Source organism: Bufo gargarizans, chromosome 7 (assembly GCF_014858855.1).
Source record: "Bufo gargarizans isolate SCDJY-AF-19 chromosome 7, ASM1485885v1, whole genome shotgun sequence".
NCBI lineage: Eukaryota > Metazoa > Chordata > Amphibia > Anura > Bufonidae > Bufo > Bufo gargarizans.
In genome coordinates, this window is record NC_058086.1 from 75,203,654 (window position 1) to 75,231,568 (window position 27,915).

At 41.5% G+C, this 27,915-nt stretch overlaps 1 protein-coding gene across 1 annotated transcript in view; it reads left to right on the forward strand.

Moving 5' to 3' along the window:
- Positions 1-25,820, forward strand: part of FMC1 (formation of mitochondrial complex V assembly factor 1 homolog) — a 100,221-nt gene extending 74,401 nt beyond the window's left edge. The window contains exon 2 of the mRNA XM_044301419.1: positions 25,541-25,820. Coding sequence (XP_044157354.1) covers positions 25,541-25,744 — 204 coding nt within the window. The 3' untranslated portion in view covers positions 25,745-25,820. The remainder of the gene's footprint in view (positions 1-25,540) is intronic.
- The last annotated feature ends 2,095 nt before the right edge of the window (positions 25,821-27,915 follow it).

Below are 27,915 nucleotides of genomic sequence, written 5' to 3' on the forward strand. Positions count from 1 at the left end.
TATTTCCGTTAAGATGCTCTAACATAGCATTTCTCAGAAAACCTTCAAACAGTTTACCCACAACAGATGTTAAACTTACCGGCCTATAGTTTCCAGGCTCTGTTTTTGGACCCTTTTTGAATATTGGCACCACATTTGCCATGCGCCAGTCCTGTGGGACATTCCCTGTCAATATAGAATCTGCAAATATCAGAAATAAGGGTCTGGCTATGACATTACTTAATTCCCTTAGGATACGGGGGTGTATGCCATCCGGTCCTGGCGATTTGTCTATTTTAATCTTTTTAAGTCGCTGTTGTACTTCTTCCTGGGTCAGATAGGACACTTTTAATGGGGAATTTATTTCAACATTCGGCATGTCATCTGACAGTTTATTTTCCTCAGTGAATACATTGGAGAAAAAAATATTTAACAGCTTTGCTTTCTCCTCGTCGCTCTCTGCGACTCCCCCCTCATTACTCTTTAACGGGCCGACACCTTCAGATTTATACTTTTTAGCATTTATATAATTGAAGAACATTTTAGGGTTAGTTTTACTCTCTTTGGCAATTAATCTCTCGGTCTCTAGTTTGGCCGCTTTTATTAGTTTTTTACATGTTCTTTTTTTTTCCTTATAGTTTTTTAGTGCTTCCGTGCTACCTTCCTGTTTTAGTGTTTTATATGCTTTCTTTACAGTTCTGTTTATCCACATTGGTTTATTTTTGTTCCTTAACCTTTTATTCCCATACGGTATGTACCTCTCACACTGAGATTTTAGGATGCTTTTAAAGATATCCCATTTTGTGGCTGAATTTTTATTTGTGAGGACTTTATCCCATTTAATTAGGCCTATGGCCTCTCTTAGTTGGCTAAATTTAGCTTTTTTGAAGTTTGGTATTTTTGTTCCTCCCTGTAGAAACGCTCTTTTGAATGATAATTGGAAGGTTATTACTTTGTGGTCACTATTTCCCAGGTGTCCCCCAACCTGCACGTCTGTTGTTCTGTCAGGCCTATTGGTTAATACTAAGTCCAGTATGGCCGTCCCTCTAGTCGGGTCCTGAACCAGTTGGGAGAGGTAATTGTCTTTGGTTATTGCCAAGAACCTGTTTCCTTTATCAGATATACAAGTTTCAGTTTCCCAGTCTATATCTGGGTAGTTGAAGTCCCCCATAATAACCACCTCATTATGATTTACCGCCTCGTCTATATCGTTTAGTAGTAGATTTTCTGTGGACTCTGGTATATTAGGTGGTTTATAGTAAACTCCTATTAGTAATTTATTATTGTTTTTAGCGCCATGTATCTCTACCCACAGTGACTCCACATGTTCATGTCCCTCACTTATATCTTCCCGGAGTGTGGGCTTTAGACAGGACTTTACATAAAGGCTCCGAAAGATTATACAACCGAGATTTGGGCAATTTAGCTCCAGGAATAAGATTGATAGTCGTACTCCCGATGCGGAGGAAACTCCTGATTACCACTCTCAGAGAAAACATCTGAAAATTCTGAAATAAATGAGGGTACAGTTTTAGTGGTCACCATAGAGAATGATGCATTAAGACTGTTGTCCATGTTTGCTTAACCATGGTAAGCCCAACACCAACGGAGCAGGCATACCCTCCAATACATGACAGGAGATAGATTCCTTATGCAAATCACCCACTCTTAAATTAATGTCATTCACTACCTGTGACAGGCATTTTTGGGTGAGAGGTGCTGAGTCGATTGCAAAGACAGAAATACTTTTCTCTAATGCATTAGTAGTCAACCCATCAATACGTACAAACTCTCCATCAATCAAGTTAACTACTGTCCCACTGTCGATAAATGCTTCGATTTTCACAGTTTTGGACTCTAGCGCCACCTCTGCAGACAGGAAAATATGTACTACCAGTAAAAGACAAAAGTAGGTTTTCTTGCTCCTCATCCACACCACCAATAGTAATTTGAGGATTACAAGTTTTTTCCTTTCTGTTTACACCTTGATGCTGCAAGTACGGACAAATATTTACAAAATGTCCCTTCTTGCCACAATAAAAGCAGACTCCTTTCACATGACCCAAGCTTTGGCCAGGAGTAGCTCCTCCTAACTGCATAGGCTTATCACCAGTGTCTCTCCACCATAAGTTTCAATGGTAGCAGTACCCTTATTGGACAGTACGTCCTGAAGGTGAGGACCCCTAGATCTCTCCCTCAGGCGATTATCTAGACGTACCGCAAGGGACATAGCTGCCTCCAATGACACAGGATTTTCATGAAAAGCCAACTCGTCCTGCAGTCTTTCAGAGAGACCCTGACAGAATTGCCTATGGAGAGCAGGATCGTTCCACTCAGTATCAGTAACCCATCTCCTAAATTTAGAGCAATAGGTCTCCGCGGAACATTCTCCCCACCACAAACTCTGTAACTTGGTTTCGGCCTGAGAAATCTGATCCGGGTCATCGTAGATGAGACCCAAGGCTCTAAAGAATTCATCTAGCGTCTCACTGAGGCCTAGTAAACAACCGGGGGGCCTAGTAAACACCACACGCGGAACACTTCAGAGGATGAAGGATGAACAGGACTTCAACACAAACCACCCTCCAGCTCTTCCAAGACCAAATTAAGCTATCCCAAGCAAGGAGTGATGGGAAAAGTCAAACTAAATAGGGGGAGGTAAAGGTCACATGATCCACACCTGAACAGGAGGTGTGGACATACCAGCAACACACAGACAAAGTGAAACCAAAATAGGCTGTCAGATCACTAATGCGTAGATAATCTTTCAGACCTTCTGAGACCTGTCACAGATGTGACAATATGACAGCAAAACCGGAACGTGGCATTAATGCATTTCAATGGAAAATAATGCATTCTGGCAAGTGTTCAGATTTTTGGCTGGAGAGAAAACTGCAGCATGCTGCAGTATTTTCTCCGGCCAAAAAACATAAGCAGGACCGAACTGATGCATATTGAACGGATTGCTCTCCATTCAGAATGCATTGGGATAAAATTTATCTTTTTTTTTTCTGGTATTGAGCCCCTGTGACGGAACTAAATACCGGAAAAGAAAAACGCTAGTGTGAAAGTTCCCTAATACAGCCTGCTGAAGTGTATATCTAATCCAATTTTGTAGAAAAAACTAAAGTTGGGCAGCACTGCAGTTTTCAGCGTAAATGTGGAGTGCCAGAGGCTAAGGAGGCGATCCACCTCCAAACTGTATAGGTGAAGAAATTTCCACTGCACATCCAAGGAGTAAAAATAAGTATAACTGCTTTATTTAACCAGACATGCAACGTTTCGATCCACTTGCTGGGATCTTTTTCAAGCAGTAACAAAAATAATGGTGCAATGTTTATATTTATACAAGTTCACATGATCAATCATCAATTAATCGGATTACTCTAATATACAAAAAAATATATAAAACTATCGCATGTGACTTATTGTTTCCACAATTTGCAATGTGCTTCAATAAATACATAATAAAGTGACAACAGTGCATATACTCAAAACTTCTTTAAAAACATATTGCCTTCATATATTCATAAGTAATTGACATAATTATAATTACTTTACATATGTGATAATAGGATTCAAGTAACCTGAAAACTCACCTCTTAAGACAAGCCTACAACCCGTAACCCTGCTGCCTCTATACCACCACCACCAGCTTCACCCGTACCTACTGTGTCTTTCTCCCATACCATGTAGATTTTAAGCCCTCACGGGCAGGGCCCTCTCTCCTTCTATACCAGTTTGTAACTCATCTTTTTTATGATTAGTGCAATTGTCTGTATTATGTATGTGTACCGCTTATCATATGTACAGCGCTATGAAATGAATGGCGCTTTAATAATAAATAATAATAATAATTCAAGTACCTCAGTGCAGGTGTGTGAAATAAAAATAAATCTCTTGGGGGGAAGGAAGCCATGGAGTAAGTGGGGGATGTGGTCCTCGTGGATGTCGGCGTATCAGTTTTCGTACTGCGCATGTCAGAGGACCTGTTCTAACTTCCAGATTTCCAGATCATGTGATTGCGAGATCGATCACGTGGATCAAGAGTCCGCATAGAATGTCACCTGACTTCAATTCTGGTCTCGCGATGCTACACTGTTCCATGTGTATTGCGTTCCACAAGGAAACGAGGCCTGAACCGCAAGCCTCACCATAGAAACCAAGAGGCCAATCAAGTTATGCACACATTTTACACGCGAGATGTACACTCCGGTCAATGCAGCGCCTAATCAAGGGAAAATTCATGAATACTATATTGAGGCATGTTACTATCTCAGACCATCGAGGAAATCATAGGGTCGACACAATGTGTGGTTAAATTAAAACATCCTGGCCAGAAGTTTGTGTGTGTGTATGTATATACAGTCAGGTCCATAAATATTGGGACATCAACACAATTCTAACATTTTCGGCTCTATACACCTCCACAATGGATTTGAAATAAAATTAACAAGACTGTCATCTTTAATTTGATGCTATTTACATCCAAATCAGGTGAACAATGTAGGAATTATAACAGTTTGCATATGTGCCTTCCACTTGTTAAAGGGTTTCTACCACTTTGTTTTCACATAATTCGCTAAAAAAAGAACTTCTATTGATATGCTAATGACCCTCTAGGTGCTAAACCCGTTAAGGAACCAAAAGTAATGAGACAATTGGCTACTCAGCTGTTCCATTGCTCGGTCTGTGTTTATTCGCTCATTATCCCAATTATAATGAGCAGATAAAAGGTCCAGAGTTCCTTTCAAGTGTGCTATTTGCATTTGGAATCTGTTGCTGTCAACTCTCAAGATGAGAACCAAAGAGCTATCAGTGAAGCAAGCCATCATTAGGCTGAAAAAACAAAACAGACCCATCAGAGAGATAGCAAAAACATTAAGCGTGGTCAAAACTAATGTTTGGAACATTCTTGAAAAGAAGGAATGCACCGGTGAGTTTAGGAACACCAAAACACCCGGAAGACCATGGAAAATAACTGTGGTGGATGAAGAAAAATTATTTCCCTGGTGAAGAAAACACCCTTCACAACAGTTGGCCAGATCAAGAACACTCTCCAGGAGGTAGGTGTATGTGTGTCAGTCAACAATCAAGAGAAGACTTCACCAGAGTTAATACAGAGGGTTCACCACAAGATGTAAACCATTGGTGAGCCTCAAAAACAGGAAGGCCAGATTAGAGTTTGCCAAACGACATCTAAAAAAGCCTTCACAGTTCTGGAACAACATCCTATGGACAGATGAGACCAAGATCAACTTGTACCAGAGTGATGGGAAGAGAAGAGTATGGAAAAGGAAAGGAACTGCTCATGATCCTGCTTATACCACCTCTTCAGTGAAGCATGGTGGTGGTAATGTCATGGCGTGGGCATGTATGGCTGCTAATAGAACTGGTTCTCTTGTATTTATTGATGATGTGACTGCTGACAAAAGCAGCAGAATGAATTCTGAAGTGTTTCGGGCAATATTATCTGCTCATATTCAGCCAACTGCTTCAGAACTAATTGGACGGCGCTTCACAGTGCAGATGGACAATGACCCAAAGCATACTGCAAAAGCAACCAAAGAGTTTTTTTAAGGGAAAGGAATAGAATCTTATGCAATGGCCAAGTCTATCACCTGACCTGAATCCGATTGAGCATGCATTTCACTTGCTAAAGACAAATACTGAAGGGAAAATGCCCCAAGAACAACCAGGAACTGAAGACAGTTGCAGTAGAGGCCTGGCAGACCATCACCAAGGATGAAACCCAGCGTCTGGTGATTTCTATGTGTTCCAGACTTCAGGCTGTAATTGACTGCAAAGGATTTGCAACCAAATATTAAAAAGTAAAAGTTTTGATTTATTATTAATAATCTGTCCCATTACTTTTGGTTCCTTAACAAGTGGGAGGCACATATGCAAACTGTTGTAATTCCTACACCATTCACCTGATTTGGATGTAAATGCCCTCAAATTAAAGATGACAGTCTGCAGTTAAAGCACATCATGTTCGTTTCATTTCAAATCCATTGTGGTGGTGTATAGAGCCAAAAATGTTAGAATTGTGTCGATGTCCCAATATTTATGGACCTTGGCATGTTATGCCAAGGTAAGCCTCAGTTGCTACGCTGGTCAATATGTCTGCAGTCAACGCTATTCTGCTCTCATTATGGTTAATGGTATCTGTCACATGCTGAAAGGTCTCCCTGTACTTCCTCCATTAGTATGGTGAAATGGGTTCTTGATGGGAGCTTGTATGAAGGATTTAGTGCACTGACCATTCTCTGGAATCCTTTGTCTTCAACCATGGACAGTGGTCGCATGTCAGTGACTAACATTTTTAACCCTTTCATGACCAAGGGTCATTGATGCCCCAGTGTCCAGGTCAAAATTTACAAATCTGACATGCATCACTTTATGTGGTAATAGCTTTGGAACACTTTTACTTTTCCATGCCATTCTGAGATTGTTTTCTCGTGACACATTGTACTTCATGATAGTCATATATTTGAGTCAATATATTTCACCTTTATTTATGGAAAAAATCCCAAATTTACCAAAAATTGGGAAAAATTCTCAATTTTCCAAATTTCAATTTCTCTGCTTCTAAAACAGAAAGTCATACCTAATAAAATATTTATTACTTGACATTCCCCATATGTCTACTTTATGTTGGCATCATTTTGGAAATGTCATTTTATTTTTTTAGGACGTTAGAAGGCTTAGAAGTTTAGAAGCAATTCTTAGAATTTTTAAGAGAATTTCCAAAACCCACTTTTTAAGGACCAGTTCAGGTCTGAAGTCACTTTGTGGGGCTTACATAGTGGAAACCCCCCATAAATGACCCCATTGTAGAAGCTACACCCCTCAAGTTACTCAAAACTGATTTTACAAACTTTGTTAACCCTTTAGGCGTTCCACAAGAATTAAAGGAAAATGGAGATGAACTTTCTAAATTTAAAATTTTTGGCAGATTTTCCATTTTCTAAAAAAAAATTCTTTAACACATTGAGGGTTAACAGCCAAACAAAACTCAATATTTATTACCCTGATTCCGCGGTTTACATAAACACCCCACATGTGGTTGTAAACTGCTGTACGGGCACACGGCAGGGTGCAAAAGGAAAGGAATGCCATACGGTTTTTGGAAGGCAGATTGTGCTGGATTGGTTTTCTGAACGCCATATGTTTTTTATTTTTCTGCTGATCGTCTTGTGCAGGGGCTCGTTTTTTGCAGAAAGTGTTGAGGTTTTTATTGGTACCATTTTTGGGTACATAGGATTTTTTGATCATTCATTATTACACTTTATGGGGCAAGGAGACCCAGAAATTGGCTGTATTGGAACAGTTTTCATTTATTTATTTTTACAACGTTCATCTGAGGAGTTAGGTCATGTGATAGTTTTATAGAGAAGATCGTTACGTACGTGGCAATACCTAATATGTATACTTTTTCTTATTTATTTAAGTTTTACACAATAATAGCATTTCTGAAACCCAAAAAATTATGTTTTAGTGTCTCTATAGTTTGAGAGCCATAGCTTTTTTATTTTTTAGGCGATTGTCTTAAATAGGGTATCATTTTTTGCGGGACGAGGTGACGGTTTGATTGGTACTATTTTGGGGGTCATATGCCTTTTTGATCGCTTGCTGTTGCACTTTTTGTGATGTAAGGTGACAACAATGGCTTTTTTTTACACATTTTTTTTTTTTTTTATGGTGTTTATCGGACGGGGTCTATCATGTGATATCTTTATAGAGACGGTTGTTACGGACGCGGTGATACCTAATATGTGTATTTTTTTTTTTTATAGGAAAAGGCAATTATTTTTTTAATTTTACATTTTTAATTATTTTTTTTTTTTTTTTTATCAAGTTCCTCTTGGATCATGAAGATCCAGTGGGGCTGATGGCTGTACTATACTTTGCAATGCTCTTGCATTGCAAAGTGTAATACATTCAGATGCCCTGTAGGTGGCAACAGCGGACGCTTTTGCATCGGGGCTGCCATCGCAGCGCAGCATCCCAGATGGTGGAGAGAGGGAGCCCCCTCCCTCCATTAACCCCATAGATGCCGCTGCCGCGGCATCTCTGAGGTTACAGCAGAGTGTCAGCATAGAGCTGACACTCTGATGGCGGCGGCTCAGGAATCGAGCCACCGCCATCAAACAGCAGGGGGGCAGCGCTGGAAGGGGGGGGGAGGGAGGTATCTGATGCCAGCAGGGGGCGGACTCAAGGAGGGGGCAGCAGTGAGAACAGAATGCAGATGAGCTGCACAGATCGGGGTGGGAGAGAGATGTCTGCACGCACCGATCGGGGGCGGGGGCTGCACAGATGGGGGGGGGGCTGCATGGATCGGTGGGGCCACGAGGATATTGATTTCAGGCTCTGATCTGCAGAGCACAGATCAGAGCCTGAAACCGGCATTTTGACACTGCCGCGATCCGATTGGTTAGTCTGCAAAGACTAACCAATCGGATCGATTGCCGGCAAGGGGCCACTCTGATTGGTCCCTTGCCGGCATTACTGCACTGTATGCTGTCCGTGACAGCATACAGGGCAGGGGCAGAAGCTTTAATCCAAGCGCTTTGCAGCGCTTGGATTAAAGAGCTGCCAGAACGTATATATACGTGGTAGCTGCACGTGGTAGCTGCACGGGGTATACAGCTATCACGTATATTCTGAGAACAGAAGCTTGTGCTGGTGTACATGGGGGATTTACATGCAGAAGTTCACTCATGGAGCGCTGCTTCTTACTGCAAATGATTGAAAAAGAAATACATTAGTAAAAATCTATTTGTCTAACTTACTCACATAAATGAGTAGGTTTGACACAGAAAGAGCTTTTTACCTGCATAAATTAATACAGATCATTTATTATTACTTACGGGGTTATTCCTTCCTCTGTGACGCCAACGCGTTTCCTTCTAAGCTGCTCGTTCATCGCAGTTGTGCTTCCGTGCCACGCGAGCGCTGCTTTGCAGATTTTGCAGACAACCAACTTGTTGGACGGATGTTGAGTGAAGTGCTCCCATGCCTTGCATGACTTTGTCCGCCCGCTTTTATCAGGGGTCACAGTCTCGCCAGCATCAGCCATAATGCAGTTCCTAAGGACAGAAAAAAGAGCAGCAGCATATTAACAAAAATGTATCCAATACTGACTCCCCACACCTGACCCACCACAACCCTGCCTCACCTTGCAGTGTCTTTCTCAGGGGAATTCTCGTACTGCACTGCACCACTATTCTCTGGAAGTAGTAGACCCTACTAGACCGTCACCTAATAGGGACAGAAAAAGCAGCAGTGACATAATGAGCCCTGAGCAGGGCACATTATACAGCGGGCAACTTGCCTACCGAAGGCAGCAAGGCATAACAAGATATTACTGTATATGGGGGACACAAGGAGACATGACGCAACTGGAGAGTGGAGACATTGAGTCAGCAGACATGCACAGACTGCTACTGCTGCTCTCATATGTCTCCTTGTGGCCCCCCATACAGTATACCAGTAGACTGTCTGCGTGGCTGCTGCCCCCACTGTCTCCTATTGTGGCTGCTGCGCTCATGCCTCATATAATTTCTGCAGTGCAGTCCTTTTGGTTCCCCCATACAGTAACTGCAGGTGCTGCACTAGTGCACTGTGCACTCACTGCGTCTGCCACCCCCCACGGCAGTCACTTGTCTGCTACTAGTCGGCGACTCATCCCCATTCCCCACTGCCTGCTATCTGTATTCTCCAGATGGCCATTTTTGTTACCTAGGGTGGGCAGGTCTGCTATGTGTGACCATATTTACCCTTCACTAGCATGCAGCATACTTCACTAGCATGCAGCATACTGTTTATAGGTCACTTTGGGCGAACTTACCATATTCCCATCTTTATGCAGCTTTATACCCAGGGTTTGTGACCCCCCTTCCTTGTTAGTCAGGTATATGTGAGAGTGGTTGCTTATGGTCCCGCTACATGGGGCATCCCACCCTCCTTTACCTTCTGCCTTTGTGTCACGGCGGGCGTGCACTGAGACTCACAGATAACCCACCAACCAGGCTCTGGGCGAGAGACAGGGGAAGGGTCACCTCCTAGCTAATCCCTGACCTCTTTCCCTGCACTGCTCAGCCCACATGCAGACCTTAAAGATAGGTAAGATGTGTCCTCGTGCCTGGTCTGACAAAACCCTAAATTCCCTGAGATGGTGAAGAGGGGAAATAGGAGCAGCCTGCTCGCACAGAAGCTGGATGGGAGAGATGACACAAAACAACCAAACTAGAAATCCCACTTATCTTTCTGATCTGGAACAGACGGACAACCTTCCTTCCTAGCTTCCAAGACCACAATGTTTAGTATAATCCGCTCAGAGCACTGATCTGGTGTGCTATTTAAACGAATGACTAGTAACAACGTAGATAATTATAAACGACCACTTGAGTCAGACAGAAGCACATGAAATGAGTGGTCAAAATTAAAACTTAACATTTAATATACTTATTTTTAGAAAATAGGTCCCATGATATTTGAATACATAACAAAAATCAAAAGAAGCAACGCGGCGGCTACTACACACTGCCCTGGTTCAAACAAAACTACCGCTAGCATTGGTGTGTTCATCCATTAACGCCGGCTAGACAATCGTTGTTTCAAGGAGCTACTCATCAAAGCGGTAGGACCACCTGGTTATTTTCCGGTGCCGCCGAGCACCTTCTTTCTTTTATGATTGTGTTCTGCGCACTATTATTTACCTGTGTGGCAAGCCGCCGCGTTGCTTCTTTTGATTTTTGTTATGTATTCAAATATCATGGGACCTATTTTCTAAAAATTAGTATATTAAATGTTAAGTTTAAATTTTGACCACTCATTTCATGTGCTTCTGTCTGACTCAAGTGGTCGTTTATAATTATCTACGTTGTTACTAGTGTTTGATCCTTCTTGGTATGGCAGGCTTCTTGTCTGTTGGTCTTAATACGGACACATGGTTTGATGAGGCGAAGGAGGTTTTCTGTGACAAATCCTATGTACAAAAAAAGTTTATTCCCTCCTTCAAAACTGCTTTCAAGGAGTTGAATAAATTATATAAACATTTATCGAGCTGGTGGGAGGTGCAGAGCCTCGATAACTATATTAAGCATGGCATTGTTCCCAGGGGCCTGAGGATTTTACTCACCCCTGTCAACCGTCAGAGAAGCCCCGGTTTTAGTAACTGTTAGCCACCACCAGCTCCCTTCAATTCATGGCTTTATTGTTGGAGGAGGAGAAGATTAATCTCGAGAGTCTTGGGTAGAGATTAAAAGCTCAGATTGATGTTACCAAAACCTTCACCCAGGACCCCGATTTTAATAATAAAGAGAAGCAGCTGCAGTCTTTCATAGAGAAATATCAATTTTATCTCAGAGAACGGAAGCACCGACAGTTTACCAAGGACCTTGCTGAGTTTAAGGAGAATAAAGCGTATTCTGTCCTTAAAGACAAAGTCACTGTCAGGGAGGTGGTCTCTGAATTATCTACCACGGAGACTGACCTGTCCGATAGTGAACGTGAGCAGGGTAGTACGGTACCAAGGAGGAAGAATCAGTATAGAAGGGGCAGGGGTCGAGGAGGTAGAGGAAGAGGCCAACCCCAAGGTTTTTTAGATCAGGCTACCCCCTACCCGTTGAGAAACCGATCGAGGATACGGGACCAGCAGGCCCCCAAGTAATAAATTTATCTCAGAGAATACTTAATAATATTGAGATGGCTGTCCTTAGCAAGGGTTTATCCTTTGTCCCTACACGCCGTTTTGACGCCTTCACCTGGACAAAGGATTTACATTTGTTCATCAGGAAACTTAGGTGGCGTAAATTCTTTCTACACAAGGACGAGCGACAGTGTCAGGAACTAGGGATACCCTTGAGTATCCTTTCTGATGTTAGGTTGCTGCACAGTTTGGAGGAATCAGACGGAGGCTTATCTGGTCTAGGTCCATTTACGACCCTAAGGAATAAAAGTACTAAGATGCCCCCCTCTAGTGATGTATCATGCTTGGATATCTTCCTCCAACTTGTGACAGCAGACCTTAACCCTTTCATGACCAAGGGTCATTGATGCCCCAGTGTCCAGGTCAAAATTTACAAATCTGACATGTGTCACTTTATGTGGTAATAGCTTTGGAATGCTTTTACTTATCCAAGCCATTCTGAGATTGTTTTCTCGTGACACATTGTACTTCATGATAGTCATATATTTGAGTCAATATATTTCACCTTTATTTATGAAAAAATCCCAAATTTACCAAAAAGTTTTAAAAATTCCCAATTTTCCAAATTTCAATTTCTCTGCTTCTAAAACAGAAAGTGATACCTAATACAATATTTATTACTTAACATTCCCCATATGTCTACTTTATGCTGGCATCATTTTGGAAATGTAATTTTATTTTTTTAGGACGTTAGAAGGCCTAGAAGTTTAGAAGTAATTCTTACAATTTTTAAGAAAATTTCCAAAACCCACTTTTTAAGGACCAGTTCAGGTCTGAAGTCCCTTTGTGGGGCTTACATAGTGGAAACCCCCATAAATGACCCCATTGTAGAAACTACACCCCTCAAGTTACTCGAAACTGATTTTACAAACTTTGTTAACCCTTTAGGCGTTCCACAAGAATTAAAGGAAAATGGAGATGAAATTTCTAAATTTCACTTTTTTGGCAGATTTTCCATTTTATAATTTGTTTTTCTTTAACACATTGAGAGTTAACAGCCAAACAAAACTCAATATTTATTATCCTGATTCCGCGGTTTACATAAACACCCCACATGTGGTCGTAAACTGTTGTACGGGCACACGGCAGGGCGCAGAAGGAAATAAATGCCATACGGTTTTTGGAAGGCAGATTGTGCTGGATTGGTTTTCTGAACGCCATATGTTTTTTATTTTTCTGCCGATCATCTTGTGCAGGGGCTCGTTTTTTGCAGAAAGTGTTGAGGTTTTTATTGGTACCATTTTTGGGTACATAGGATTTTTTGATCATTCCTTATTACACTTTATGGGGCAAGGTGATCCAAAAATTGGCTGTTTTGGAACAGTTTTCATTTATTTATTTTTACAGCGTTCATCTGAGGAGTTAGGTCATGTGATAGTTTTATAGAGAAGATCGTTACGGACGTGGCAATACCTAATATGTATACTTTTTCTTATTTATTTAAGTTTTACACAATAATAGCATTTCTGAAACCAAAAAAATGATGTTTTAGTGTCTCTATAGTCTGAGAGCCATAGATTTTTTATTTTTTGGGCGATTGTCTTAAATAGGGTATCATTTTTTGCGGGACGGGTTTACGGTTTGATTGGTACTATTTTGGGGGTCATAAGCCTTTTTGATCGCTTGCTGTTGCACTTTTTGTGATGTAAGGTGACAAAAATAGCTTTTTTTGGCACAGTTTTTTTTTATTTTATTTTTATGGTGTTTATCGGACGGGGTCTATCATGTGATATATTTATAGAGGCGGTCGTTACGGACGCGCTGACACCTAATATGTGTATTTTATTTTATTTTTTCATTTTTTTATAGGAAAAGGCAATTTATTTGTTTAATTTACATTTTTATTTATTTATTTACTTATTTTCTCTTTTATTATTTTCACTTTTTTTTATCAGTTCCCTCTTGGATCTTCAAGATCCAGTGGGGCTGATAGTTGTACTATACTTTGCAATGCTCTTGTATTCCAAAGTATAATACTTCCAGATGTCCTGTAGGTGGCAGCACTGGACACCTTTCCATGGCAACAGGACGCTTTTGCAAAGCGTCCGGTTGCCATGGCAACCATCGGGTGCTGCAATCACAGCGCTGCAGCCCCGATGGTGGAGAGAGGGAGCTCCCTCCCTCTGTTAACCTCATGGATGCCGTAACCGCGGCATCTATGGGGTTACAGGAGAGTGTCAGCATAGAGCTGACACTCTCTGCTGATGGCGGCGGCTCAGTAATGGAGCCGCCGCCATCGCACACAGCAGGGGGATCGGAGGGCAGCGCTGGAAAGGTGGGGGGGGATCGGGGGTCTACAAAATGACTGCATGGGTAGGGGGGGATCGGGGAGGCTACAAAATGACTGGAGGGGGCGGGGAGGGGGCGGACCACATCTCGGCAGCTAGTAGGAGTTGAGCTGCAGGCGGCACAAGGGGGGGCACAGACACAGATCAGAGGCACAGATCGGCAGGGGGGGGGGTGTATTACTCGAGGACACATTACCTGATTTCATGCTCTGGTCTGCAGATCGCAGATCAGAGCATGAAACCGGCATTTTAACACTGCCGCGATCCGATTGGTTAGTCTGCACAGACTAACCAATCGGATCGATTGCCGGCAAGGGGCCACTCTGATTGGTCCCTTGCCGGCATTACTGCACTGTATGCTGTCCGTGACAGCATACAGGGCAGGGGCAGAAGCTTTAATCCAAGCGCTTTGCAGCGCTTGGATTAAAGAGCTGCCAGAACGTTTATATACGTGGTAGCTGCACGGGGTATGTGCAGCTATCACGTATATATACAGATTGCAGTCGTGAAAGGGTTAAACAAATAACACCACTTCCCTCCTGCAATAACTGCACTAGGGAAGACTGGGAAGCCATCACCTCACTGAAAAATGACTCCTCAATCACTGTGAAACCCTTGGACAAAGGGGGCAATACAGTGATTTTGGATACAACTGACTATAGGATCATGTGTGAACAGATCCTTCGCGATAAAAAAAAGTTATGAAGTCTTGTCCTATTATCCAACAGATGCATATCTAGTAGAACTCAGGGATATCCTGCAGGATGCTAAAACAAATAAATTAATTTCCGCGGAAGAACTGGATTTTCTGTATCCTAAACACCCGGTTATCGCTACGTTCTACAGCCTACCGAAGGTCCATAAGGGGACAACTCCCCTTAAAGGAAGGCCTATAGTTTCTGGTGTTGGCTGTATTAGCCAGAATCTGGGTGCGTACATTGATAGAATCCTTATGCCCTTCGTAGTGTCCCTGCCATCCTATGTCAGGGACACTATGGACCTCCTCAAAAGGCTTGAGGGCGTTAGTATCAAACCACAGGCCATTTTGGGCAGTATTGATGTAGAGGCCTTATACTCGTCTATTCCCCATCAAGCCGGCCTTAAGGCAGTAGGTCATTTTTTGAGTATGAGGGGCTGCCAGTTCTCTCGGCACAATGCCTTTGTGCTGAGACTTCTTGAATATCTGCTGACGCATAACTTTTTTTATTTTGGTAACAAGCTCTACCACCAGCTCAGGGGCACGGCGATGGGTTGTTCCTGTGCGCCGGCCTACGCGAATCTGCTCCTGGGCTGGTGGGAGGCAACCATTGTGTTCTCTGAGGAGATGTCGTCGAGTACCGGGCCCATAGGCTTGTGGGCCCGTTACATCGACGACATCTTCATTATCTGGAACGACTCTAAATCATCGTTTTCTGACCTGGTCAACAAATTGAACTGTAATGACATAGGTCTTAGATTTACACATGAATCGGATCCAGTGAGCCTCCCTTTCCTCGATATCTCTATCTCCAAAAAAGGTATTGACGAACTATCAACAACTATCTTCAGAAAGCCTACCTCTACTAATTCGGTCCTTCATTGGAGCAGTAGTCACCCCACCCCCCTCAAGAGGGGCATCCCGTGTGGCCAATATCTACGCCTCAGACGTAACTGCTCTGAGGGACCAGATTTTAAGAAAAGGGCAAATGATCTAAGGACTAGGTTCCTTAATAGGGGGTACCCTGATAACATACTCAAGCAGGCATTCCACTTCCACAGGGCGACTGACACGGCCCGTTCGGACCTTTTGGTACCCAGGGCGAGTACTCTGGGGGACCAGAAGATCCGATTGTTGGCTACCTTTGATGGTTGTTCCGACAGGATACGAGGAATCCTTAGTAAGCACTGGCCCATCTTATTGATGGATCCGGATGTCAAGGAAGTCATACATGACTACCCCCAGATAACATTTAGAAGGGGTAGTAATCTTAAAGATCTCCTCGTACACAGCCACTTTTCACCGGTGCCGAGACAGGGCACCTGGCTTGACCGTAGGCCTACGGGATGCTTTAGGTGCAGTGGCTGTGTAGCCTGTGGTCTTATCCAAACTGGTAAAACTTTCTTTAGCTCTAACCTGAAAAAAACGTTTCCCATTAAGGACTTTATCAACTGCAAGACGCAGGGTGTTATCTATAAGATCACCTGCGCTTGCGGTTTGGAATATGTGGGGAAAACCAGACGCGAGCTACGCAGGCGCCTTGGCGAACATCTTGGCGACATTTCCAATGAAAGGGATACAGCAGTGTCGAGGCATGTTCATGACTACCATCAGGGGAACCCCAATTGCCTGAAGGCAATGGGAATTGAAGAAGTTGCGCGCCCAACCCGTGGTGGAAACTGGGACCGTCTGTTACTCCAAAGAGAATCCCGTTGGATTTACATACTAGGCACAGTCTCACCCACGGGTCTTAATGAACAGCTTAACTACAGCTGTTTCATTTAGTCATTGTGCGTCTGTTTACATACTCTTCAATATATGCGTCCCTTGGTGTCTTTTTCAATCCCTTCTATTTCTTTGTCCCTTTGTTTTCTACCCCTTTTTTGTGTCACTATCCTCTCTTCCCCTTGTAACATGTGTTCATATATTGCCAACATATTCAAGATTCTATTATGTTTACTCTTTTTGTGCCATTAAATACCATATACATATTTAGTGCAGCTACATATCTGGAGCTACACTGCGCGACGATGCCTGGAATCAGCGTCCCGCATGGCAACCGTTGCGTCATCTCGCCTGTATCAGCGAGATGGGACGCGGTGACGTCATCCTTCTTACTCGCGTCCGTCCACTGACCTCCCTCCCTCTATGCGATCTGCCGTTCTGCGCATGCGCAGGCGTGGACCGCATTCTCAGAGCGAGGTGGGAGTGTCTTAGCCAAGCCTCACTTGGCTAAGACACTCTTTCTTTAAAAGGGACTGGCTCTTTCTTTAAAAGTGAGCGATTTTCTGCGCTTCCCAGGCTCCATCAGCCCATGCGCCAGCACCAGTCTGTTATCAGGAAAGGGACCGTATATCTGAGTTTCCCCCTCCTTGTTCTTTTTTCAGCTGAGTTTGCCCACGTTGATCCTAATCTGGATCGTGGTCATACTTTGCCTCTATGCAGAGTGCATACCTGACACCTTTGTCAATTCACTCTGCACAGTGACAGCCCGAGCCCCCATGTTTCCCCTGATGAGCTTTTTTTTTTTCTTTCATCTCTTCCAGTGAAACATGCATGTAGGGACTAGGTTAGTAAGGGCTTACTAGGGCGCATCAATTCCAGGGTGAGGTTCCTGTAGGTGATTGGTTGCGGTTTTCCGCTATCCGGTCACGTAGGCCATTGTAGGGCTCTAGGGTATCACTAGGGCTAGCCAGCACTACACACTGCCCTGGTTCAAACAACTACCGCTAGCATTGGTGTGTTCATCCATTAACGCCGGCTAGACAATCGTTGTTTCAAGGAGCTACTCATCAAAGCGGTAGGACCACCTGGTTATTTTCCGGTGCCGCCGAGCACCTTCTTTCTTTTATGATTGTGTTCTGCGCACTATTATTTACCTGTGTGGCAAGCCGCCGCGTTGCTTCTTTTGATTTTTGTTATGTATTCAAATATCATGGGACCTATTTTCTAAAAATTAGTATATTAAATGTTAAGTTTTAATTTTGACCACTCATTTCATGTGCTTCTATTTAAACGAATGACCCCACCCAGTGCACCTGATGAGAGGCGAATCCAGCACGGCTCCAAAACAACACTAAACTCGTGCTGCTATCCTGGCCGACCTCCGCACATCGTCAGAGTGGGGCATGACACTTTGTGTCATATTTATATTATTTAATTGTGTTTCAAAAAACTACATATATATTTTATGTGTGTTCTCTCATCCTTATGGGGTTATTGGTGCTTTTTTTCGTTGGTTGGGTCAGTATATCATACTAGACCCCAGTGTATTTCATACACCCAATTTGAGTTTTGTCTTATAGGTTTGTCTAATATGGCAGATAAGGACACAGGGTTGCCAACTTCCTATTGTGAGGTCACAGGACCAGGGGTGTGCACTGAACCCTGGCTCTGTGAGTTCACCTGTTGTTCTTGAGGGGTAACCGGCAATTTCTGCGTATGTGACCAGGTTTGCCACAATTGTAACATCTGAAGTCACCCCTCCTCTGTCTGGTCTGTTCCTGTTGACCAGACCATGGTCTCTGTTGTCCTACCATATTGATTTTTGAGGATTTGGTAGTGGACATGTCTAGTTCTAAACCCTTAGCAGCAGCAACTAACTGAGGTAGTGCTGTCACCCTCCATTAAGGCTTACATGCCTTCAATTTTGTCTGGAGGGCAGGTCTCAGTCCAGTCCCTCCATAAAAGCAGATGTCAGTAACTTCTGTCCCATAGGTCCATTGGTATCCCAACCCACGAGGACGGGTCAGTTTTTACCCTTTGAAGCCAGTAACTGTTCTTTTCGAGGGTTATTTGGTGATTTTCCATTTTTAGGCCACTAGGTCATTTAAGTCAGCCCATGTTGCCCTATATGTGGCTTGTATCTGTTGTAACATACGGTGCGCAGGCATAGGTCTTGTCAGTGGGTCAGAAATTCTCCCTAAAAGTCCCATCTGATCCTTAGGACTCCAAGGTAAATATGACAGTATGTTGTTGTTCATACTGACCTCTCCCTTGTGGGGATTGGGGAGCCTGATTGTCTGCCCCGTCTACTTCGTCTGCGGCTCCGTCAACTGGTAGTGGTGCTGGTAGTCGTTGAATAAAACTTGTTCTGATAGTCACTGTGTAAAGTCCTGTCCGTGGTCTGGGCTTTGGTGCCCCACAAACGCTACATGTCTCGGTTCAGTCAGGTTCATGATTTCCACAAACACAACATATCCAGTATCCCGCCGGGCCGCCTGTGACCATTGGATAACTTTTTGACACTTTTTGTCTTTCAGTCCATCTACGTCATGCTTTTTCACATTGGTATCATAATACATATTTCCTCCAAATGCTACGCTTGGCCATTTCTCATGCTTAACTTTCTCTGCTGCCCGACACAAACATTCCACAACCTTCTCACATTCCTGATCCTTCATCCAATCACTATGTGTTCTTTTGAACCTTTCCCAAACTTCAGAATCTAAATTGCCATGTTTGATACCCGCCTTCTGTAACACCTTCTTTGTCTTTTTCTTGTCTTGTTTTACTTCTACATCTTCGACTATGTGTTTGGCTAATTTGTAACGCTCAGGTATACTCTGTATTGCCCAAATCTGTGTTAAGAGTTTCTCTACCAGACGTCTGAAATATTTAGTTGAAACTAAACGACCATCTATCTGCTTCCTTATAGCTGATTTCCTCACTACTCTCCTGTTAGTGCATCAACTATATTACACATAGGAAAACTCTATATCCAAACAACACCAAGACTATATATAAAACACAACACCAATGACTAATCCAAATGTTTCCCAACGGCCTCGGACCCGATTGAAGATACGGGGAACACCGATATATTGTGTAAGAATAAACTTCTTACCTTACAGCGCTGTACATTTTATCTGTGAGTCCAGTTCTCCTCCCGTCATGGCCGGAACTGCAGGGTCGAGTCCACTGGTCAAGCCCCACGTTGGGTGCCAAAGAATTGTCAGGGCAAAGATCTCTACTCTGATTTATGCAGAGTTCTAAATTAGTATGGCAAATCGGTATTGAGTACTCGGAAGAATTGAATAATACAATCCTCAAGGTTGTATTCAAATAAGTCTCTGTTTAATTTAAAGACAAGCTCACGATAATATAGACTTCAAACCTTGCGGTTACAAGATACAGATCATAAGACCATATAAGACCATAGGTATGATTTCTACTCCCTACACACACACACACACACACACACATACACACATACTTCCTGGCTTAGACTAGTTTCTGCTAAAGAGGAAACTGTTGTGTGGGTGCTATCTGCATATAGCCTTTTTCTATTTAACCCTCTCCATCTCCACACAGTGCCATGTCAGCATTCTGTATTTTTCCACCAAGAACCTTTGTACTCAGAGACAAAATGGATTTCCATCTCTCACAACAGAAAATTCCATGTTAGAAAATCCAGTTGCCGCTACTTCCCTTCTGATCCCTGGCATATCCTCAAATAACAGTTTTTCGACCACAATTGGGGTGTTACTGTTTTCAGGAGAAAGTGGGTAGCAAATTCTGGGGGGATATTCTCCTGTTATCTTTTCTGAAAAAAGAAAGTTTGGGCCTAAAGCACAATTTTCTTGAAAAAAAAAAAAAAAAAACAACTACATTTATTTTCACACCCAAGTATTAAAAATTCTATGAAAGGGTGTGGGAACCTTGGTTATCTTCCTCCCATTCACCAGATACGATATAGTATTTCCCTTTGAACCATATTGAATCCCAGCCGGATGTGTGGGATCGATACACTTCCTCTCCATACTCGAAAGTTTTTCATTCCTCTAAGAGTACATTGATTAATGTGATATTTACCATGTATACCACCAAGAGACATACTTGTTTTATGTTATTTACTTTATCAATCACCTATGTAATTGCCTTTTTTTTCATTTTGCAAAAAAACAATAAATGCTTATTGAAACCTAAAAATTCTATGAAACACCTGTTGAGTGAAGTGCTTGATACACCTCTTAACAATTCCTTGGGTGGTGTAGTTTACAAAATGTGGTCACCTTTGGGGGGGGGGGGGGTTTCACTGTTGGGGTAACTTTGGGTCTCTTCAAATGCAACCTAAAGGGTTAAAGGGCTTCTGTCACCCCCTAGTCAAGTCATTTTTCATTTTTGGGCGACTTAAAATCCTTATTCCGCGATTTATTAATATATAGTGCTCATACCCTTTTTTGTTCAGTAGTTTCTTAAAAAAACGCACATTTATAATATGTAAATTACCTCTCTACCGCATCCTCCGTTCAAATAAACGCCCCCTCCTCCTGTTGATTGACAGGGCCAGCGAGCGCTCTCATCCTCTGGCTAGCCCTGTCTGCCTTCTAAATCTCGCGCCTGCGCCGCACCGGTCTTCAGTCGGCGCAGGCACACTGAGAGGCGGACGCTCGCTCGGCCGCTCCTTCCTCAGTGCGCCTGCGCCGGGTGTAGATGTGACTTAATCGGTGCAGGCACACTGAGGAAGGAGCGGCCGAGCGAGCGTCCTCTCAGTGCGCCTGTGACGGCTGAAGACCGGTGCGGCGCAGGTGCAAGATTTAGAAGGCAGATAGGGCTAGCCAGAAGACGTGAGCGCTCGCTGGCCCTGTCAATTAATAGGAGGAGGGGCGGTTTGTTTGAACGGAGGATGCGGCTGTTACCAGTAAGTATTGAAGAAACTACTGAACGAAAAAGGGTATGAGCACTATATATATCGCAGTATAAGGATTTTAAGTCGCCCAAAAATGAAAAATAACTTTAGGGGGGGTGACAGAAGCCCTTTAACAACATTTCTAAAATCAGTTTGAGGGGTGTCGTTTCTAGAATGGGGTTATTTATGGGTTGGTTCTACTACGTGAGCCCCACAAAGTGACTTCAGAATTGAACTGGTCCTTTAAAAAAGTTGACTTTGGAAATTTTCCTAAAAATTTCATAAGTTGCTTCTAAAATTCTAAACCTTCTAACGTCCTAAAAGAATAAAATTACATTACCAAAATGATGCCAACATAAAGTAGACATATGGAGAATGTTAATTAAATCAATATTTTATGAGGCATCACTGTCTGTCTTAAAAGCAGACAGATTCAAATTTAGCAAACTGAATTTTTTCAAATTTTCGTTGACTTTTGGAATTTCTTTTTTGTAAAGGTAAAACATATAGACTCAAATTCACTATTAACATGAAGTACAATGTGTCACGAGAAAACTATTTCTGAATGGCTTGGATAAGTAAAAGCATTCCAAAGTTATTACCACATAAAGTGACACATGACAGTAGGGGGGGGCGATCGCTGCAAACCGCAGGGCAATTCAGACCTGCAGTTTGGGGCTTTTACCTGTGGTTGCAGCGGTGCCATCGGGTCCCCATGCGGCTGTAGGGGGGACCCAATGGCATGGAAGGCAGAGCGATGCCTAAGGAAGGCAGCGCGCTGCCTTCCGGTGACTAGCCTGTGGACTAGCCCCCTGGATCTCACAGGCCGGAATCTGTATGAGTAATACTCACTGTATTACTCATACAGCCAATGCATTCCAATACAGAAGTATTGGAATGCAATGTAAAAGATTAGACCCCCCAAAGTTGAAGTCCCAAAGTGGGACAAAAAATTAAGTGAAAAAAAAGTTTAAAAAATAAAGTTTTCCCCCCCAAAAATTAAGTTTCAAGTAAAAATAAACAAAAATCGTCATTTTCCCCAAATAAAGTTAAAAAAAAGGTAAAAAATAGGGGGGGGGAAAAGTATACATATTAGATATCGCCGCGTCCGTATCGACCGGCTCTATAAACATATCACATGACCTAACCCCTCAGATGAACGCCGTAAAAAAACCTGCTAAATAAACAATTTTTTGTCACCTTACATCACAAAAAGTACAACAGCAAGCAATCAAAAAGGCGTTTGCCCACCAAAATAGTACCAATCTAATCGCCACCTCATTCCGCAAAAAACGAGCCCCTACCTGAGACAATCGACCAAAAGATAATAAAAACTATGGCTCAGAATATGGACACACTAAAACATCATTTTTTTTGTTTTAAAAAAGCTGTTATTGTGTAAAATTTACATGAAAAAAAAGCATACATATTAGGTATCGCTGCGTCCATATTGACCGGCTCTATAAAAATATCACATGACCTAACCCCTCAGATAAACACTGTAAAAAGAAAAAAAAAAAAAAAAAAGTTCTAAATAAACAGTTTTTTGTCACCTTACATCACAAAAAGTGTACGAGCAAGCGATCAAACAGTCATATGCATTTCAAAATCGTGCCAATCAAACCGTCATCTCATCCTGCAAAAAATGACACCCTACCTAAGATAATCGCCCAAAAACTGAAAAAACTATGGTCTCAGAATATGGAGACACTAAAACATGATTTTTTTTTTTCCATTTCAAAAATGATATTATTGTGTAAAACTTACATTAATATATAAAAAAGTATACATATTAGGTATCGCTGTGTCCGTATCGACCGGCTCTATAAAAATATCACATGAACTAACCCCTCAAATGAACACTGTAAAAAATGTAAATAAAAAAAACTGTGCTAAATAAACAATTTTTTGTCACCTTACATCACAAAAAGTGTAATGGCAAGCGATCAAAAAGTCACACACACCCCAAAATAGTGCTAATCAAACCGTCATCTCATCCCGCAAAAATTATACCCTACCCAAGGTAATCGCCCAAAAACTGAAAAAATTATGGCTCTCAGACTATGGAAACACAAAAACATTATTTTTTTGTTTAAAAAAAGAAATCCTTGTGTAAAACTTACATAAATAAAAAAAGTATACATATTAGGTATCACAGCGTCCATAATAACTTGTTCTATAAAAATGTCACATGACCTAACCCCTCAGATGAATACCGTAAAAAAGATCTAAATAAAACTAAAAAAGCTATTTTTGGTCACCTTACATCACAAAAAGTGTAATAGCAAGCGATCAAAAAGTCACACACACCCCAAAATAGTGCAAATCAGTCATCTCATCCTGCAAAAATCATACCCTACCCAAGGTAATTGCCCAAAAACTGAAAAAAATGATGGCTCTCAAAATATGGAAACACTAAAACATTTTTTTGTTTAGAAAAAGAAATCATTGTGTAAAACTTACATAAATAAAAAAAAAGTATACATATTAGGTATCGCCGCGTCCGTGACAACCTGGTCTATAGAAAATACAACATGATCTAACCTGTCAGATGAATGTTGTAAATAACAAAAAATAAAAACGGCACCAAAACAGCTATTTCTTGTTACCTTGCTTCACAAGAAGTGTAATATAGAGCAACCAAAATCATATGTACCCTAAACTAGTACAACAAAACTTCCACCCTATCCCGTAGTTTCTAAAATGGGGTCACTTTTTTGGAGTTTCTACTCTAGGGGGGCATCAGGGTGGCTTCAAATGGGACATGTCAAAAAAAAAAAAAAAACAGTCCAGCAAAATCTGCCTTCCAAAAACCGTATGGCATTCCTTTCCTTCTGCGCCCTGCCGGGTGCCCGTATAGTAGTTTATGACCACATATGGAGGGTTTCTGTAAACTACAGAATCAGGGCCATAAATATTGAGTTTTGTTTGGCTGTTAACCCTTGCTTTGTAACTGGGAAAAAAAATATTAAAATGGAAAATCTGCCAAAAAAGGAAAATTTTTAAATTATCTCTATTTTCTGTGTGTAAAATCAGTTTTGAATACCTTGAGGGGTGTAGTTTCTATAATGGGGTCATTTTTGGGTGGTTTCTATTATGTAAGCCTCACAAAGTGACTTCAGACATGAACTGGTCCCTAAAAATTGGGTTTTTGAAAATGTCTGAAAAATTTAAAGATTTGCTTCTAAACTTCTAAGCCTTGTAACATTCCCCAAAAATAAAATATCATTCCCAAAATGATCCAAACATGAAGTAGACATATGGGGAATGTAAACTAATAACTATTTTTGGAGGTATTACTATGTATTATAGAAGTAGAGAAATTGAAACTTTGAAATTTGCAGTTTTTACAAATTTTTGGTAAATTTGGTATTTTTTTTATAAATAAGTTTTTTTTTTTTACTTTATTTTACCAGTGTCATGAAGTACAATATGTGACAAAAAAAACCAGTCTCAGAATAGCCTGGATAAGTCAAATCGTTTTAAAGTTATCACCACTTAATGTGACACTGGTCAGATTTGCAAAAAATGGCCTGGTCCTTAAGGTGAAATAAGGCTGTGTCCTTATTTCACCACAGATCATAGATCAGAAGGTTAATCCAGACTGAGACAGTCTATACAATTGGTACGTTGGAAAAAAAAAAATTTGGGGTTGGAATTAGAAGAAAAACATGCATTTTGCCATTGTTTTACAGCTTGTTTTATATATTGTCAACTTACAATAGTTATCCCAGAACTAACTGATGGTATAATTAATTTTACAACTATATAAAGAACAATTATTTATTCTATGGCGATGTTTATAAGCTTTGGTTTGTTGCAGATCATTGTATAACCTGTCCATTTCTTCTTTTTCTCTATATTTTTACTGATGTTTTAAGTGTTAAAACTTAGAGGGTCACTACTTTTCCAAAAACTTTTGATATGTCAAAGAGGCATATCAAAAGTTTAGATCGGTGGGGGTATAGTACAATGATCCCTAGAACAAGGGGAGAGAAGCCTGTGCATTCTCTTGCTGCTCGAGATGTGTTCATAGAAGTTCATAGACCCAACTTTATTCCGTTCTCCGCATTAAGTAGAGAGCGCATGCTGTATGTCTTTATGACATTTAGTTTTTTGAAAACGTAGTGATCTTTTGTTTAATTAAATGTAGTAAATATATTCCATACATAAGCAAAGGTCCCATATAGTGGTTTTTGGTGCTTAATGAGTGCAATATGACTTCACAGGTAACCAGTGAAAAGCTGTGCTTGGCCCACCAGGAACTTCATTTCCAAGCCTCCACATACTTATGTCTTCTGCAAAGCGTCAGGAACCATATTTTCTTTCATGAAGAATATCATGGCAAAGGGGAACGTACTGTTGAAGAAGTTGCCGGTCTTGTGGGTTTTAAGATACCACAGCAACCTGGTGGAAAAGGCTTGAAGAAGTGAATTGCTGTTATTCAGGAACAAATCCCAAGCTATAGTGAAATACTTATTAGGTGAATAAATAATTCTTGTTGACATATCAATGTTTTTTTTTTTTCAAAGTAATGTTTGTTAATCTTTTTCTAACATTTTACTATTTACCCATGTTGAGGGTATTGAGGTATGTGGAGGCAGAATTATGGCAGCCTATTATCTGAGGTATGTGTATACAGGAGGAGGCACATAGGGTTAATGTTCAATATAGCTACTGACATGTACTGTACATAAGATCACACATATCAAATGTAGGTGGATATTAGTTGCCCAAGCAACATATAAACTGGCCCAAATCAAGTAATTAATACAATTGTCTTGTGGGTGCATTACTAAAATGTTAAGGATGAGCTAACATAATCCAAGTACAGTGATACCTCGGTTCACGAACGCTTCTGTTCACGAACAACCCGGTTCACGAACAGAAAAGTTCATAAAAATATGCTCCGGTTCACGAACTCCGCCTCGGTTCACGAACAGGAGCCGCGGCCATTTTAATGCTATTTCCAGGCTGTCACATGGTCGTGACTTCCTGTAGGAAGAGAAGAAGAGACACAGAAAGAAGTACTGTGAGTACTCTGCAAACATTTTAATATATATCTTTTATATCTCCCGATATAAAATCCAATTACAAAACAAGATAAATAAATTTGACACATCAATCTATTAAGGCCTATTGACATATGAATACTACCCAGCGGGATAGTACTGATTTATCTTCTCCCATACACAACAACTCTATTCCCGCAAATAAAAATAAAAAACAACATACTGCCCCCCTAGGTCACAGGATTATGCCAGTTGCAATATACCAGATCCCTTACATGACGAAAAGCAACTGGTCAACCCCAGAAGGGCAAGGATTAGGACTTTGTTGTTTAGCTCTGTAGCTAGAAATAATTTCTAGCGGCATGATAACATCAAGTGATTACCCTGACCTGTATAATCACCGAACTATAATGTATCTATTCCCGCACCTCCCACCCGCCCATACCCCCCCCAACCCCCCCCCCCCGAGCCGGGCCACGACTGTCACGGAGGAAATGGGCGCATCCCACCGTCATTCAGGCAATGCACTAAAAGATAGATTCATATTTGCCTTTTGTGCAATTGTACGCGGGTGCCTGCCAATATAATTAAAATGTTGACTGTTGAATTTAACTTTAAAACCCCCCAAAAAAGGTCAGCACGGATTAACCGGATTTACATTGAACCCTATGGGAAAATGTGCCTCGGTTCGCGACCAATTCGGTTCGCGACCAGAGTCAGTTCACGAATTAAGTTCGTGAACCGAGGTATCACTGTATCTATATTCTGTTTATATTACATATACATACTAATAGTTCATTCGTTTTAATAATAATAATCTGAGAGAAAAAAAAAGAGGGGTGCTAGTGGCTCAACCAGATTATCCAAAAGATGGCAGGTGCTCAGCCCCTCGGTTTCCCCAATGCCAAGTGGAAATGAGTAAAAATGAAAAAAAATGTGGGGGGCACTCACTATCCTGCAGCAAATGGACAGATAGCGGGAATAAATATTGTGTGTCAGATTTTATTATAATCCCAAGATAAATATGTAAATATACAATAGTTAAAATGATAACACCAAGTAGCTTAGGTAAAAGCGTGTAAATATGCAATAGTGGAATGATATCACCAAATTGTAGGTACCATATAAATTATAAATATAAGGATGGATTAAAACGTGATAGACCATGGTTGCAACCAGATGGAACCTAGATTTGGATATGTGCAAGCTCTTCAATGGTAGCAACTAGCAATGAATATGGTAGTCACTGTTTCTCAGCTCCTTTTCTTTTCCTTTTCAATTTTCTTTTTATTGATTTTATGAAACGTAAGTGATACAATGAAAATAGTACATTGCATATAGAAAGCAGTGAGATATCCAATAGTTGTTACAATGTACATCAAAATGACATTAATACATTGTCATTTCAAGCTTTAGTGCTGATAGGAATTATTACAACAATGTGGGGGGAAGGGAACAGGGGTATGAACATTTTAATGTTGAGTGATCTCTATAGCATCAATATAGAGGAAGTAGGCGGTGTTACGCTGCTGGTAGGCGCGGCTGGAATCCAGTGGCCAGAAGGAACAAGCTAGGCGCAGACTTGAGGAGTA